Source organism: Aristolochia californica, unplaced genomic scaffold, assembly GCF_029961685.1.
Source record: "Aristolochia californica isolate CCGP_79_NKW_82.1479 unplaced genomic scaffold, dmAriCali1.0.hap1 SCAF_2, whole genome shotgun sequence".
NCBI classification, from domain to species: domain Eukaryota; kingdom Viridiplantae; phylum Streptophyta; class Magnoliopsida; order Piperales; family Aristolochiaceae; genus Aristolochia; species Aristolochia californica.
This window is the reverse complement of record NW_027181881.1, coordinates 3,775,416-3,792,362: the sequence shown is the minus strand read 5'-3', so window position 1 is coordinate 3,792,362 and position 16,947 is coordinate 3,775,416. Positions and strand designations below refer to the sequence as shown.

Genomic DNA, 16,947 nt, shown 5'->3' with positions numbered 1-16,947 from the left:
TAATAGCACCGACATTCTGCTTCAGTAGAGGATTGTAACTTTTAAGTAAACAAGATAAACACCCATAGAAGTGAAAAGTGGGGCAGTTGGGATCCTCTACCCCTCCTACCGAAAATGGAGAAAGACGGACGGCCTTCCCCCTTTTCCTCGTACTTTGGAGGGATAGGACCACCGAGGAAACAGTAATCAAAGCACCCACATTACTAAACTTCTACCGGGTTTCCAAGCAACTCTTTATCTTTTCGCAGTGTGTGGTCGCCTTGGCATGCTCACACAGTTCAAAGTACGGATGCCTCTTGACTGCTCGCCCCTCTGGCAAAGCCGCTGGCCTCTACTGATAGTCGGGAATACTGTCCTGAGGTAGTACAATTTCATTTTGTTCTCTAAGAATCAAAAGTTTGGAATCCAAGTAAAATAGGATATTATGAAGGGAAGATTATTACGTGTTAATAGATGGACCTCACAATAACAGGCCTTACTGATGTAGGCAAAGCCTTTAACCAAAAATTGTTACATGTGCTCACAGTTGCTTTCAGGTATTTTGTGAAACTGAAATTAAAATGATTCAAGAATAAAATAGCAGGTAGCATTTATGATAATCGAGCATACAAGACTAGAAGTCGAAGAAATTCCAGTCTGACAAAATTGAACGGCTAGTTATAAAAAGGCATGCAACTATTTTGTGGTTTTTTTTTTTTTTTTTTTTTTTTGAGAAACTATTTTTTTATTTGAAGATGGGTTTTAGAGTATCACAACCAACAATAGAATTGACCTACTTCGTCGCCAAAGGAACTGGCGCACAATAAATTTAACACAACAGCTCCATCGATATCATAGGCTAAACACAGCAATAGTCTCTTTTCTTCTTTCTTTTTTTATTTTTTGAGAAAGAGGAAAAGAAGAAGATGGTTTCTGTTAACTAGTAGAGAAGGTTGTCCAGTTGCGCTTGCAGATCTTGTATTGGCACCATTCCAATGTTCTGAATCTCTTCAGCTGAATATTCGGATTTTAGTAATGATAGTATCTGCATATGTGCTTCAACAATATTTGTCCTACAAACAGTGTGTATGAATTGTGTCAAAACTTGTAAAACAGCATAAAGCTACTAAGGCACGCCAGAAGCATTAATATTCAAGTAGCTAATGTCAACAAAAAGGTCTTTTTAAGCTCGTGCATACAGTTCAAGCCTCAAGCAAATAGAGTGAATGGGTTTCTATACTTGTATTAGGTTTAAATAAAGAATTTCATCACCTACTTGATGGGTTTGAACAGAATTGTCCGCGTGGATTGGTTCTGCAAATACAGTTTCATTTTTGCCATCACATTCGGTAACTCCTGCTGAATGGTGGCAGTAACCTGAAAGAGTTGCAGACAAAGACAAAGCAATCAGTTGACATGCTTAATGCAGTTACATCAACATCCTCCAACACTGATGAAGCAGTTCGTTCCTCAGGTCCATCACAAAATAAACTTGTACCCATGCAAGAGAAGTGAGAAAAAGAAAAGAAAAAAAAAAGCTTCAGATCAAGAACAGGCCCGAACGTTAAAATCTCCAACAAAAAACATATTATCTGAAAAATATTATTTCTTATTAAAAGTACCTTCTGTGTGAACAGCAGAGAAGTGAAAATTAATATCAACAAAACAAAAGAAGAAGCACTCTATTTGTTCTTCGTATATGCTTCATTACAGTGAGTCCAGTGATATAGTTAAGACTTTCAAAGATGTCATAAGAAAAAGTTCAGGCTTTAGTCAACTATTGGAAGTCTGCACAGAAGAAGTAAAAACTTTGCAGCGGGAGAAAACAGCCAATAAATAAGCATAGTGACAATTGTTCAATACCTTCTGAACAAGCTCAGCCACTTTCTCCGGAGTAGCAAATGCATGATCTCTAAGAGGCTTAGTCGGAATGGAGACAACTTTCTGATCCTGACTACCTGTGGATAATCTTCCCCTCACTGCAGATACCTACAGGAAAAATTATGATTTAATGGGTAAAAGAGTCCATGCAATGATGGGCTAGGGTTAGTCTGTTCGTCTAACCAACATTAAAAAAAGAAAGTTCATAACTTGAACAAATACACAACAAATGTGCAACTAAAATTGCTCTTGAATTAGAATTCAAATCTTGAACAGTAATTCAGGGATTAGTATAACAAGAATTTCTGGAAGACCAGTTTTAGCTGTAGTTCCGAACTTCTATTTCCTTTCTCCAGGAATGTAAATAATATTATACAAATAGAAGAAATTTATTGTTTTCCTGTCTACTAATAGATAAGACGAAAACTAACGAAACAAATTTTTATTTCATAACCTATTTCAACTGATTGCATAACAAAGAATATGCTCAAAGCTAAATCCTTTTCACATAAATTGGCAAAAACACCATGACAATTGTTTTCATACATGCTATATGAATAATAAAAATAACCCTTTTTATCTATATCTCATAAATGCCATATAAAATATCAAAAGAACTTTCATATTTCAATTTTCATTTATAATAAAAAGAACTAAAATGTCCTATTAACCCACTTCTTTTCTTCTTTGAATAAATTAAAAAAAATCCTGTTATCCTATTTTTCATAAATGCCTGATAAAAGAATGAAAATACCCTTGTTAGGATATATTCATAACTACCATATGAAATTATAAAAGTGCTGTTTTAATCTAATTTTTCACGTTTGCTAATAGCCTTTCAGGCTTTAGTTTGTTTAATAAATATATCATGTCCAATGGTAAAAATACCTTTTTGACCTAAAAACACTCTTCGACATTTTATTAGAAAAAGAAATATTATATACTTGTTAAGGAAGTTCTCTAGTGGTTCTCTATAGCAATTGACTGTGAAGGTTTATTATGTGAATATATGAACAGTAATTCCTGAAATCACACTAACTGCGGAATTCGATATGCTAGAGGTATTCACACATGGTTCCTCAACCAGGATTTTCAGAGAGAATGAGTCAGGTTGAGTTGAAATCTTTCCTCCTGTTTTCCATTGTGTTCACCCCAAATCCAGCCTCTTAAGGCTCTGAATTCAGGGTAACCTGACCCGACTCAGGCAAACCAACCCAGATTTCACCGAGTCCGAGTCTGAGTCACAGAACCCTGCTCCAACAAAGAAACTCCATGCAATGTTAAACACACTAACCCTCCAAGGACAAAAAAAAAAAAAAAAACACATGCTAGTTCACAAGAAAATCTTCACTAAATAATTCACTCAAGAGACCCAACTGGCAAAATTTGTTGATTTTTGTTCTGAAAATAACTTTAGCACATATTAATTGATTCCCAATGTTCACATGCATTTCTTTTAACATTTTAGATGCATGGGACTACCTTGGTAACAAAGGAAAGCATAGGATCCACAACAAGTTTCGTGACTGACATAATGAATTCTTCGCAAGTGACTTTGAGACTTTTCTCTAGTTCCTGAAAACATTCAACATTCAAGCCATAGTAAATGATTACAAAAATGGATATGTTAATAATTGCCTTCTTAACAAAAGCTTGTTTTTCATTGGTTAAAAACCAGAAAGGAAAAGGATTATATCAACATTTCCTCCACTCTAGGAAAAATTAATACTCCCTTTCAAAAGTTGCTGAAGCCATCTTTCAAATGTTACCTTTTTTGCATCTATCTGATTTTCCAATACACGGGGAGAAAGGTTCCTAGCAAGTGATGTTGGTCTTGACCAATCAAATAGAGCTTGACCACGAAGTATACGCCTTAAATGTTCCTGATAGGCAAGACAAAATAAGATAAACTTTTATTTCTTTTTGTTATAATGAGTCAAACTTTTGTGTTATTATTTTTTTTTCAAGAAATATCCTTTCTTTCAACATTTCACAGCTATATTGATAGGTTTGCAACCACGATTGTCATGCCCTCCGACCCTCCTTTCTCAAAATAAAATTCTCATATTTTGTGATTTAAGAAAAAGGTGAATTGCAAAAAAAAAAAAAAAAAAGAAAAAAAAACAGTGCTGACTTTTGTCTACAAGTTCTATTAGCAAGGAACCAAAGATAATAACGAAATAAACAAATTCCATGTCCTTAATGAGCAGTCTCTTATATTTTTAGAAACCAAATACAAAGCAAGAGATCACCATCGCTAACATTCAATCAACACTATAGCAATCAAATCACTAAATTACAAAAAATCTAGAAGAAAAAAAGATACATAAGCACTAACCAGCAAATGCGAGAAATCCAGCTCTTTGTGGGTGACAGAAAATTCAATATCAAAAGGCGCAATCTGGAGCATGAGATTGGTTAGTCAAGTCCTTCTTACGATAAAGCTCTTAACAAATAAAATAAAAGGCCCACATTCAAAAGATAAATAAAAAAATAGTGTCAAGTTCAGTGCACCTGCTCTCTTAGAACAAGCAGATGCTTGATAAGGAATAGCTGTCCATCCATTGGAGAAGATCTTTTTGCAATTATTTTGCTAGCTTTCTGAATAAGAAGAAAAGTGAGATATCGGTTCTCATTGTGAAAATGGCTGTCATTGAAGAACTATTATCAGAATTCTCTTGCTGCGATTATAGATAAACTGAATTCAGTCAGCAAATGTACCTGAATTGACACTGAACAAACTTCTACTGCTTCCTGGAACAGATGAAAGAAATGAAATCAATGGAAAAGCAGACGATAGGGCAATGAAGGGGGCTGCACACAATGCCTGAGCCAAACCTGTGCTAAACCAGTAAAAACTGAAGGTTCTAAGCAACGATAGAGCTTCGAAAGACATGATAATGTTTTCTCCAATGGTGGATACCAAGTCTTGAAAACATCATCACTTTCATCTCCCTGTGGTTTAAAACAACAAAGTTACAGCATCAGCAAGATGGTATTTTGAAAAGGAGCAAGGCAAGAGTAAAAAAATACGGAAAATCATATGTAATGTTTGGTCAAGATCTAGGGGGAAATCTTATCAAACCCAACAAGTAAAGATTTGATGATTGCTTCCAAAAAGAAAATGAGAACTTACAGAAGTTCCTTGTACTGTCTCAGCAGATCGCTCCAGTTTTGCAGGGTAATCCAGGTCTTCATCAAAAGGAAAGAAGTTTCCAATCTTTCATTATACAAGATAAAGTATAGTTAGCTGATAGTGAACCAAAGAGTAAAGCCTACAGCAACTTATATAACTCAATCTTCATGACACTAGGAACCTGTATACATGGTAGTCCACATTGACTAGTTTAAGTGCGTCAACAAAGAATCCATGCACTAGTAAGGTGATTGCAATGTTATAAAAACCGACTCAGTCACTGATCCAGATAGGTGACCACATCACGTCAAACCAGGTTTGACCATCGGTCGACTGACATCACATAACATCACTGTTCTTAAACAGAAAAGAAAAAGGGGGAAAAAAACGAAAAAGAGAGAAAGTTTGGGGAAGAAATTTCTCCCCCAGTCAAAACAATAAAGGAGGAGGGGGAAGGAGCACCCACCCTCCCCCTCCAGTCCCAATTAGGGGAGAGCCTCCTCCCCATTGTCTCTGTCAATGACTGAGACAACAAATGGGAGGAGATGATCCGCCCTGTCCTCCCCCTTCCTTCCCCAGGTGGAGGAGGCAGTCCCCACTCAGTGGAAAAAAGGGGGAGGGAAATTGGGAAGGAGGTGGGGCTCCACCCTGTTCTCCCCCTTCCTTTCCTACACGCTATTGAAGAGGCCCCTTCCGCTATCCTCACCCCCTAGGCAGAACGCAGATAAGGCTTCCCATCAGCGCAGTTGGGGGAGAGGGGGAGAGAAGACCGTTCCAACTGGGACTGGACTTGCGGTTCGCCGGTTTTCTCCCTCCCCCCGGGTTTTCTCTCTGCATGTCCTGGAGAAGAGACATGGTCTGGTTGAACTGACCTGTCCGGTCTAGCCTGACAACACTGGGTGCTTGCTCAAAAAAAAGCAGAATCTGCCAGTATTTTTGTCTCTAAATGTATCCAGCTGAATTTTACATCAGTATGTACCTGTGCTGCTCAAATGGACTTTCCCATGTTAAACGACTTCCTCAGTCATATATGTGGTGTCCATATTGCTTAAATGGACTTTTCTCCTCCCTGTGTATTTGTAAATTTTTTATATATGATTCTTTTTCTTTTAATAAGAAGAAAAAAGGTCACCCGAAAATTCTCTAGGCACCAATTCTGCTTGACATGTTTAGCTGAGTATCACAACCATTCAGGTACATAAATCATAATAGAGAGATCTTCTCTCGCTAGTTTTTTTCTGCTATAATTATTATTCATATATTCTTGTTAATTTCAACTACTTCCACTACTTGGCAGTGAACTGGGCCTCATGCTCAACGACCACATGAAGAGGTTTCTATTGTGAGGTCTTAGGTTCAAGCATCACCAGGGGAAAGGGCTGTGTAGTGTGCGTGTGTAACCAACATTCAGAAAACTCTACTTAGCACAAAAAAACTCAATAAAGAAAGAGGAAGAGAGGAGGAAAATTTCCAGTGCTTCTAACAAAAACCACTAGAAACAAAAGAACTTGATTCTTCTTTTACTGAATAGTTGACAATGATACTTATTTGTTTGATAAATAACAAATTCTATGATAAAGTAAAATAAAGTTATCACAGTATTGAGGACTTCAAACGAATAATTTGCATCACAATAGATAATAAGTGACATTATATTCCTGATAGACAAAACAGATATTCAAAATGGATTGTTCAAAAAAAGCAAAATTAAATACTGAAAAAGAAACAATGAAAGTTGATAAAGGAAAATAATTCTAGGTACATAAGAACATAAAATGATACCTCATCTTGGACATACGTTCTGGCTCGGAATGTGAGGCGCTCGCAAACATCTGCAAGAATTCTTTGTAAAGTGGGATGTAACCCTGCTAGTGACTGACTACGTCTATTGAGTTGTTCTCCTAGGACTTCAACTTTAAGAATATCAACAAGTTCGCAAAGAAAATCAAGATTTGCTTCATGGATGAGTTTTGGCCGTAGTGTATCATAGAGATAAGTGGACCTGAAAATATAGGCAATAGTTATAAATTTTGAAACAGAGACCAACCGAAGAGAAGGATGCAGTTCATGATTTCAGGAGGGAATTATTCCCAGATTATCATAAAGAGATTGCGGACATCTTCCAGACTAACCAGAAGGCCCAATAAATGTGGAAAGTATTGAATGAACTCACAAAGGGTCAAGTAAAGGAGCCAAATTTGAAACATCTGCAGATGAAGCTGGGAAGAAATGATTAAAGAGTTGATGCTCAAGCTGGCAAACCTGTGAAAAAAAAAGTATCTTTCAAGATCAATGATTTGAAGTCTAGGACCAAACAAAGCACAAAATTTATGAAGCAGTGAACCTCGCATCTCATTTCCCTGACAAAGACACCATTACTCAGATAACTATAAATACAAGTTAATAAGCTACATAGTTTTCACAATGGTACTCAATTGCTAGGAAGCCAATGTTAAACTCTATTGCTGCTATTTGCTGGGGAGTGTGGAAGGAAGGAAGTAGTGGGACTTTGAGAATTACTCAGGTTCTTTGGTAGCATAATTGAATAAATCATGAATCTCATTCCTTTTTGGGCAAGTAAAATTTCAGACCTTGAACACCTTCCAGACTCATTACTTGGGACAACTAGAGATCCGTGGTGTCCTTCTCTGCTCACCAAATTGATCATATGATCGAGTGTGGTCCTTCCTAGAGGTGGTCGCTGATGTCAAACTTCAATGGCAGCTCAAGGGGTAACCTAGGTCCTGCAGGTTGGACTTGTTAGGATGCCTACGGCAGTGTCCACCTTGTTTACTCTGGCCCATACAGTCATTATGACTCTACAGAGGTGAAATTGATAACCTTAATTGATGGCTTGAGGGTATACACGAGTCATTTTTCAGTTCTTCTCCTCATAGAAGGAGACTCCAGCAAGGTGATTAGTTGGGCCATCGGGAAGCATCAGCTTCCAATCATTTTCTTCAGCTCTTTGATTTTTTTTTGTTTTTTTTAGTGGGCGGGGAGAGGACATGGAGGATCTCATCTTTGATGAGATCGAGGATATCACTGATGGACTTTGCACCGAGTGAAAACACACATTTAGATCAGTGAATTGTATTGCTAGAGCAGGTACTTTCCAACAACATCTTGATGTTAGAAGAATCTTCCTGTAGAGTGGTGACTTTATCTCTTTTATTTATCAATCATTTGGGTTTCATTGTAATACACCTTTTGCATCATAATTTCTCCCATATATGTCAAATAATCTCTCTCACAGATATCAGAATAGATGTCCTAAGAGAAGGAAATGTCCAAGAATTACCTTCATTGTTTCACCAAGACAAACAATTGGCAAAAGAATATTAAGAAAGTGCCAGTTATAACTGGAGGATAGGCGTGCAAGTATCAATTAACTTATTTGTGGAGTGCAAGGTACATTACACTATTAGAAAATGAATGACAGTCATTTGATATTTTTAGTTAGGAGGCGCATTTTATTGAGATGCAAGGATGTAGTTTCCATAAGTTCTACAGTTATGAATAAAAAGGGAGTCCTCAATCAGGATGTCATAGAATTCCCCAAAGGTTTTTTCCATTTTTTCTTTGTGTGTTTGTTCACCAAAACTCCATTACAACATTGAAAATGACCAAGTTTCAAATTTTCAGTAAAGAAGAGTGAGAGAGAAAACAATGAAAAAGAAAAAAAAGTAACCCAGAAGTATCATCTAGATATATGAATGTTAAAAACACCATACACCAAATAGAAGGGCCATCAAAAACAGTATCTAAAACTTTTTTTCAAGCTTAAGACAACTTCTTTAGTGACATAACTCTACATAGTTATTGAGGAGTAACTGGTTCAAAAGCAATCAAAACTTAATTAAAATAAAGTGAAAGAACATGGCTTCTCTTCTCATATAGCAGTAATTACCTCTAACTCCTACATACATAAAAGACATAATTATCCTAATTTACTATGGAAGCGTCTAACATTCAGCCACTATTATTCAATAAAATGATAACAAGGGAACCTAGAAGGGAAATGACACAGGAAAGGAAGTACAAGAAAAGAAAAGAAGGAAAGAGAAAGCAACTTCCAATCTCTGTCCTATCCTAATTTACTATGGAAGTGTCAAACATTCGGCCACTATTATTCAATAAAATGGTGACAAGGGAACCTAGAAGGGAAAGGACACAGGAAATGAAGCACAAGAAAAGCAAAGAAGGAAAGAGAAAGCAACTTCCAATCAAGGGTTGCTACATCTGTAGACAAATCACGTACAAATTCTACAATCAGAGTCTAGCATAAACAGAGCACACAAGAAAAAGGTTAATAAACACACCACAGAACAGGCATGCAAAACCCATGAAATGCCTTCATGAGAGCACCTTTGCATGAGCCTCAACAACTAAGGCATGCACCTTTTGCATGAACCTCAACAACTAAGGCAAGCACATGAAATACCTTCATGCAAGCACAGGGGTACCTTGCCTTCATGGGAACCAAGGTGCTTAAAAGAAGGTGAGTTTAAACAATGTCCTACTTGCATTAGATATGCACAGCCAGATCTGGTCAGTGATGGCAGCGCTTCTTTCTTAGCAAACTCCGAGATCCGCTGTTGCACAATACGTTTCACCTAAGTAGCATAAAACAAACATTAAATGCTAAGAAAATGGCCGATTATGTCAGAAACGACAGGAAGTTTAGAAAACAGATAATGTGCATAGCTGTCAATCAGACACGCTTTATAAGTCAATACTTGCAATTTTAATGAGAATATATGTATGACAAAAACACCATTCTATACAAGAATGAGAAATAAATAATAATTGATCAGCTACTTACCAAGGAGAGTCTTTGTTCACAGTACAATCTGTGGCATTCTGACAAAACTTGAGCGTATTCCTTCCTTGAAGATCTGCTTTCAATTTCCTCCAGCACAGGCTTCAGCTGAAAGTTAATGAATAACTTTAGCAACTTATTAAAAATGCCAGATTAAAGTATCATTTAAAACCTAAGGCTACAACTGAAATTTGAATCTTGACAAGTAAAATCAGCTTAACATATATTAAGAGGCAAAACCAAGGCAAGTTTCCAACTTGACACAGCACTTGGTCGACTTCAGATGAAGCAGAATGGTTGTTAACTTACTATTTTGCTTTTACAGTTATTACTTTACCTCACCAGCTGCTGCCTTAAAACGAATATAAACCACAGAAGTTTCCATGCCCTCCGCGACAGCTGTTCTACTTCCATCATTACCTCGTATTGCTGCCTGAACCTGATAGAGAAAAGAAAATATAGTTTCTGATCAATCCATCCATGCACTAAATTTACTTCTCTGTTTAAAGGGTACCAACAGAAGACATAAACAGCATACCTGAGCAGAAGCACTTTTCAGAACAGAAAGTACATGAGAACGGATCATTGCCAATGCTCTGGACTGTTTTAGAGGGAGTATTAGAATTTAGTTCTTTGCAGGCAATGCGAGAAATGACAGATTTACCTCTTAAAGAAGGGAAAAGGTACTTCAATTCAAAGATACCCATTCAATTGTTTTAAAAGTTGGTTTGGGTAATGCCTATTGAATACCTGAAGTTGTCGAAATTTAACCAGATAAACACCAGATTCTGCATACTGTGGGTTGCTTTCAACATACCTAAGCTTGTCAGATGGCAGTGAGTTAAAAAGCAAGGTTCACAAAGATTCAACGAGCAGCAACATCCAAGAAAAAAAAAAGCACTTCAACAAGCCAAAGCTGAGGGTCTGGTACTCACGAAATACACTCATCCAGTCGCTTCAATAAAGGAAGAAAATTTCCACTTCCAACACTTGTATTTGGAGAATAAAAATTAGTAGAAACCTACAAACAAAGAAAGCAATCAAGAACATGAAATGTACCACAGGCATAACAAGCATACTTCAGTCAGTCTACAGAGAACTCAAAACAAATATGGATCAACACCAACTGCAACCTAATTTTTTTCAAACCATATGAAAAGATAACGTATTCCCCTATGCGTTCTACTTCTTATAAGAAGCAGGTTCTGAAAATTGGTACCAGGTGGAGCAAAGAAGTACCCACAATCTGATAAACCTTGGCCATGACAAAACGATTGTCTCAGATTTGATCCAAGAGTTAAATATCATTAAAATATATCAAAATATTAAAATAATAGCAGATAAAAATAAGCCTCAGCCATGGATTATAATACATTTACTACTCTTTATCAAAATATATTGGTGAAATTATGAGAAGACTGGAGAAGGATCTAACCTTTTTTTTTTTTTTTGAATCCTAAATACTTTCTAACTGAGCAGTAATTAAATGATCCTCATTTAAAATACCATGTTTCAGTTATCAATTTGGATTATATGGTATTAACTATGGAGGTCCAAGATTAAAAAACTTTGAAGTTTTCTGACATTTGAATCTTAGATCATCTGATTGGAGATAAATTCAAGGGTACAAATAATTTGGATCACCTGAAAACATCCTTGTTAATTGATTTTTTTTGTAATCTTGAAATATAATGAGAAATCGTTTACAGAAGAAGAAATTTTCTACAAGAAGTGCATAAATAAAAAAATAAAAAAATAAAAAAATTAGTTTAACTAGGCATGAAAATTCATTTTAGAATTATATAATTTTGCATGAAGTTAGATTATCACCAATAAGACTCCAAATAATAAAACATCTATTGTGAGTTTCACAGTTAGCATAGACTACTGTACTGAGATAGAGCAAAGATATCTCAAGATCAAAGTCAGACCCTCCTACTCGACTTGGACCACCCAACTCAGAGACAACTAGGCTGAAACAAGACGTCTCACCAAATCAGAAAACCACAATGGTAAGTGTACACTAGAAAGGACAAAATAACCTGCACTGTAAAGCTTAAAATATATTTGGTGAAGGAACACTTTCGATAACATGAGCCCTACAAACCAAACATAATTTTGTCACCAGATCATCAGTGCAACTGCAATGTACATAATAAGTTCACTTCCCCCAAATTTCTATTGCAGTAAAACTCTCTTTTTTTTTGACAAATTTTAAATAAATTTTTAGTCAGAGTTCAATGTGATTCCAGATTTTCATTCACTTGCTGCTTTCTTGACTGATTTTTGTATGTCAGAAAAGCGATGGTTAAGAGAGTTCAAAAGTTCATTGTTAAATAACAGCTGACAAAAACATGCAGCATCCCAAATCTGTGAGGCTACAAACGTCAAAGGTCAAGGAAAAGAGACCACTAATGCACCACTCTCTCACCAAAAGCCCAGGGAAGTTGCTGCACTGATCTCCAACACCAAATAAATACAATAACATTCATACAAAAATCTGTCAAACCTTCACCAAATAAAAAATAAAAATAAAAAGATAAGATAAGTTAACAGCCAAACATTTATTTTTGAGTAAAAAAGATAAAGAAGGCTAAACAATAACAGAAAACCTCAAAAAGCTACATGACCAATTTGTAGATAAAGCAATAGACACTCCATGGAGACTGACGTGACATGCTATTATGAATCCTTATGAACCATTCACTGCATTGGGAATAGCTACCGATCAGACAGGTAGTAGCCAAATCTTCCAATTTATTGGGTCAATATGGCAACCTGATTTGAAAGAGGGGCCAGGTCCGATTGAACTCAATTCAACCGAGTAGTCCAATCTGTCTGATAACACTGGTATTCTTCACAAGAAGTCAAACAAAATTCTTCATGATAAGTTATTGATGTTTTTTTCCTTTATTAACTGGAGAATTATGCCACTTAGGAAGACAATTATATATCTCCAAACTTCTTGGGCTACTCAGCAGTAAAGTTCTTCAGCGTTGTCTACATGAAGCTACCTCATTTAGGAGTCAACTGTGGCAGCTTTACAGATTCTATTGGAGCCAAAAAAAATTAACTTTGCTTTGACCCCAAAAAATTACAGAGAAATGAGCTTTTGAAATGAGATGTTACAAGTACCAGCTTATCAAGAAATGGAGACAAGCCTTCAGTTCAAAGGCAGGATTACAGAGATAGATTCACAAATGCAAACCATATAATCTTTATCAAAAAAAAAAAAAGGCAAACCATATACGAGTCATATTATAAGCAAACCAAGATAAGAGAGGTTCAAACCTTACATTCTCCAATTCATCAAAATAGTTGAGCTTACTTCGAAGTGCATCTGCAAATTCTATCAGCCTTTGCTTTTCAATCAACTGTGATTTCAATAAAAGTACTCAGTTAAACTGAAAAAATAAATTTATTTTTAAAAAAGACACTGGAAAAACAAGTCAACTTCCATGCAAGCAGTTTCATTAGGGACTGACATTGAAACAAAAGCAAAAGATAAAACCCTAAGAAATGACTAGTATAAAAAAGAAGCAGCAGGTTGGTCATTAGCATCTATAAAAAGTCTAAATAGTTCTTTTATTATATTAAGAATGGATCAAAGGTTTGCAGAGGTAACTTCATAAACTCAAAGAGTGAGGTTCTTACTAAATCCAGCACACACACACACACACACACACACACACACCCCAAATCATTTATTCAAATGAAGCAGAAATCAGATCTGTTCTTTCTGGATTAAAATTTTACAAGCACAATTTTTTGGGTCATTTAATTGTTGAGAGCAGCTCTTCACTGGCTATCAGCTGGTGCAAAATTTTCCAAGACTTCCCTTGGAAATACATCACTGTTTTTTATCAAATTTTGGATATTGTTGATTGTATTCCATTCTTTAGTCTCCTATATGAAGATGGGCTCCATAAAAAGTTTCCAATTCTGATCATTGAGCTAATTTTTCTCCATTTCAAGGAAAATAACAATGGAAACATTATGTCACACTTATTTTGACTGCACATGCATGTCAGTTAACCAGACATAAATAATACAGTTAGAAAAGCATATGAAGAACACTATTAGGTATCTGAAACAAGTTAGCTACGTAGCTCAATGGTATAGGGACTACTGTCATCACCTAACAGGAGAAAGAAGGCAAAAAAAAAAAAAAAACTTACAAGCCGGTCACATGCATCATGCAAAGTTTTGGTCTTTGTAGCAACTGCCTGATGTTGGAGCTGTAGCTCATTGAACAAATCAAGAGTATTATCCACCTGCAAGAAGACTAAATCAGCCTACCTATCTGCAAGAATAAGTAAATTATGCCAAAATCATACCAGATCTATTAAACTGAAGAATTATTATCGGACTATTACACAAACCGATCTATTGTAGAAGTACCTCATTAAGGATCCCATCACAAGTCTCAATGCGTTCAATCAACGTATCAACATACTGGCGATACTTCTCCTCAGTCTGTTGATTGAAGACAAGATGCACATAAAGAAAATGCTTATTGAAAACATTTCATCCTAGATAGAAAGAATAGTGTACTCACCTCTGATTTCATGGCGGATTCAAGTTCAGTAAACCATTTGTAGAACTAGAAGCAAAAAATTGTAAAAAATCAGAAAATATATATTTAGTAACTACATATATGGGTCTCATGCTTCATTGACTATATCAAACTCATTAAATTATTTAAAAATTTTATTAAAAATCAAAAGAAAAAACAAACAGAATCGTACTTTCAGTTTCTCCATTTCCTTTATTTCTTCAGCTATCATTTTCAGTTATCCATTCAGGAGTCATTCCACACCACATATTTAATATCCTCATAAAGAAGCTGAAAGCATTGTTTCAACAATATCCTAAAAAAATTGTGATTTATTATTTATAATTATTTTTTCAAAAAAGGTGAGAGAAAAAACTGTTTAACTTCATCATATGCTTGGTTTCCAAATCTTAAAATAGGAAATTCAGAAAATCAGGCATAAAATAGGAAAATCAGGTCTCTTTTAATTGAATATTTTTTTTCCTTCTTCTTCCATAAACATGAGTAACTTCGGGGTCATCTCTTATCCTTAGATATTCCTTAGCTAGATCCTCGACATTATGATGTGCTGCTTCACTTCCACAAGTAACAATCAATGCAAATACAACTGAATAGCAGAACTTTTAAATGACAAACCTGATGGGTATTGACCAGAACCATTTCCGTAGCCCCCAAATCCTCGAAACTGTCATCCTTTGAGGACACTGTCAAGCTACTTTCCTGCCCTGGTGCTGGTTCTTGAGACTGTACAATACAGAAGGGGTACAAAATTTAATACCTTACTAAAATGGAGAGAGAATGCACCTGTAAGGTAAAAAATATAATATATAAAAAGATCAACTATAGAACTGTAATCCAGGGAGAGTACAGTCAGAAATGAAGAAACTTCTTTGGAGAATAAAACAAAAGACTTCAGCACTATAAGTAAACAGTTTACGACAAAGTCACATTGATGTTATATGTAATTTGATATGAACTGGCATGCAAGAACTCACCAACTTTGATGGATAGGGCCTTTCAGCAACTGCATGGGCTAAAGCAGTGATTGCTGCTTGTTGTTGTTCTGTCAATGGAGCATTCTGTAAATTTAAGATAAAAGAAAGAATTTTATGAAAAACAAGGGTAGACAAACATAAACAAAGAGAAATACGAGTTGCGTGCTGACGAGGGTTAATGACAAACGGAAACAGGAAATGGAAAGTGAAAGAACTGCATTTTCTCGTGTGAATTAAAACTTGAGATGGAATGCTACTATATAATAGACTGCAAGTAATATCCAAAACCCAAAGGCAAGAACCATAAAGAGCACCACCAACTATTTTTAAAGTGCTCATTTCAATACATAACTATTGAATTAGAAATCTGAATACTTTCAGACAACAATTCTGAATGACAGTAAATTATGCATAATTTCAAAGTAAGCCTTTCAACATATACCCATGTCAAGCAGGTCATAGCAAAGAACATCATTATCAACAGGTGACAAAAATCCCTAGATTATTAGGCCAACAATCAACAGTCTTCCTCCAACCAATTTAGATGAATTAAGTTCTCCAATCATCCGTTTCTGCACTGTTAATGAGTTGAAATAAGAGTTACATCCGCATGAGGGTTCCAGGCTTTTTCATGTTAATCAGTCTGTACGTGAAAATAACAGAATCAAATAATGATTTTGAACAGGTACACCAATCCAAATATACAAACTGCTTGGAGTAAAATAATGAGTTCTAGACGAACAATAGCCACTGGCACCGAAAGAGACAATTCCGATTTTAGGACAGAATAGCACTCTGCTAGCGAATTAGGCGACAATTTGGTTCGTAAGAAGAGATCCGGAGCATGTAATTACGAACATTGAACTGCCATTGAATGTCCGAGGACTCCAGCACAAAGATCCAGATCTACATTTTCAGAACTAGGTAGATCACCGACAAAGATTCTCAACAGGTCTTGCATGAATTCAGACAAAATAAGAGAGAAAATAAGTTGAAAAAGAGAAAGTGCGAAAAAGTATAACCTGTTCCCAAGTTGAAGCGAAGTTATAGCCTTTGGAAACAGCTCCTGATTTGGTAAGAGTCGCTGAGTTTGCTTTCGTCGCCATCAAGAGAACTCAGTAGCTGGTTCAGGGAATGAAATACCTCATCGACTGAAGCCCCGGAAGGAATGAATAACCGTTGAGCCGTCAGGAACACCTTCACCAGCACCTCCTGTGGAAGAGATCTGCTTCTGCTACCAGGCAACTTCCGCTCTGTTTGAACTTCGATGATTATAAGCTTAGATTTGTGTATTCTGATGTCTGGCGTTGGAGACTTGTCCTCTTGATACCATTAGCATCCTCTATACCGGGACTTGGGCTTTGGGGTTTCGGTCGGTACCTCTTGCTCGAACCAGGGATTGGTTGCATCCAACTTTGGTTTTTATAGAAAAATTAATTCATTTATAGGAATATAATTTATTTTGTTATATTTACAATAATAACATCGTTATATATAAAAAATAAATTTTGTTTTATTATATTTATATTGATAAATATTATTTCGTATTGTGAGGAACAAACGAGGAGGGTGGTGGGGG

The 16,947-nt window shown here is 36.0% G+C and overlaps 1 protein-coding gene across 2 annotated transcripts; it reads right to left on the bottom strand.

Moving 5' to 3' along the window:
* Positions 1–179: 179 nt before the first annotated feature.
* Positions 180–16,749, bottom strand: LOC137956155 (conserved oligomeric Golgi complex subunit 3). Of its 2 annotated transcripts, XM_068803516.1 has the most exons (25): positions 16,391–16,749; positions 15,369–15,452; positions 15,010–15,117; positions 14,377–14,421; positions 14,220–14,294; positions 13,997–14,092; positions 13,115–13,192; positions 10,754–10,839; positions 10,569–10,635; positions 10,357–10,419; positions 10,156–10,257; positions 9,822–9,926; positions 9,520–9,612; positions 7,170–7,258; positions 6,779–6,998; positions 4,997–5,080; positions 4,699–4,815; positions 4,582–4,614; positions 4,375–4,461; positions 4,199–4,261; positions 3,630–3,743; positions 3,343–3,435; positions 1,843–1,968; positions 1,256–1,356; positions 180–1,052 (listed from the first exon to the last, which is right to left on the bottom strand). In XM_068803516.1, exons 1-25 carry the CDS (start codon positions 16,472–16,474, stop codon positions 920–922), a joined length of 2,346 nt encoding a protein of 781 aa, XP_068659617.1. In that variant the 5' UTR covers positions 16,475–16,749; the 3' UTR covers positions 180–919. The 2 variants fall into 2 exon arrangements, with proteins under 2 accessions (XP_068659617.1, XP_068659618.1); XM_068803517.1 differs by lacking the exons at positions 180–1,052; positions 1,256–1,356 and having other exon boundaries at positions 1,849–1,968; positions 3,343–3,437; positions 3,631–3,743.
* Between the last annotated feature and the right edge of the window lie 198 nt (positions 16,750–16,947).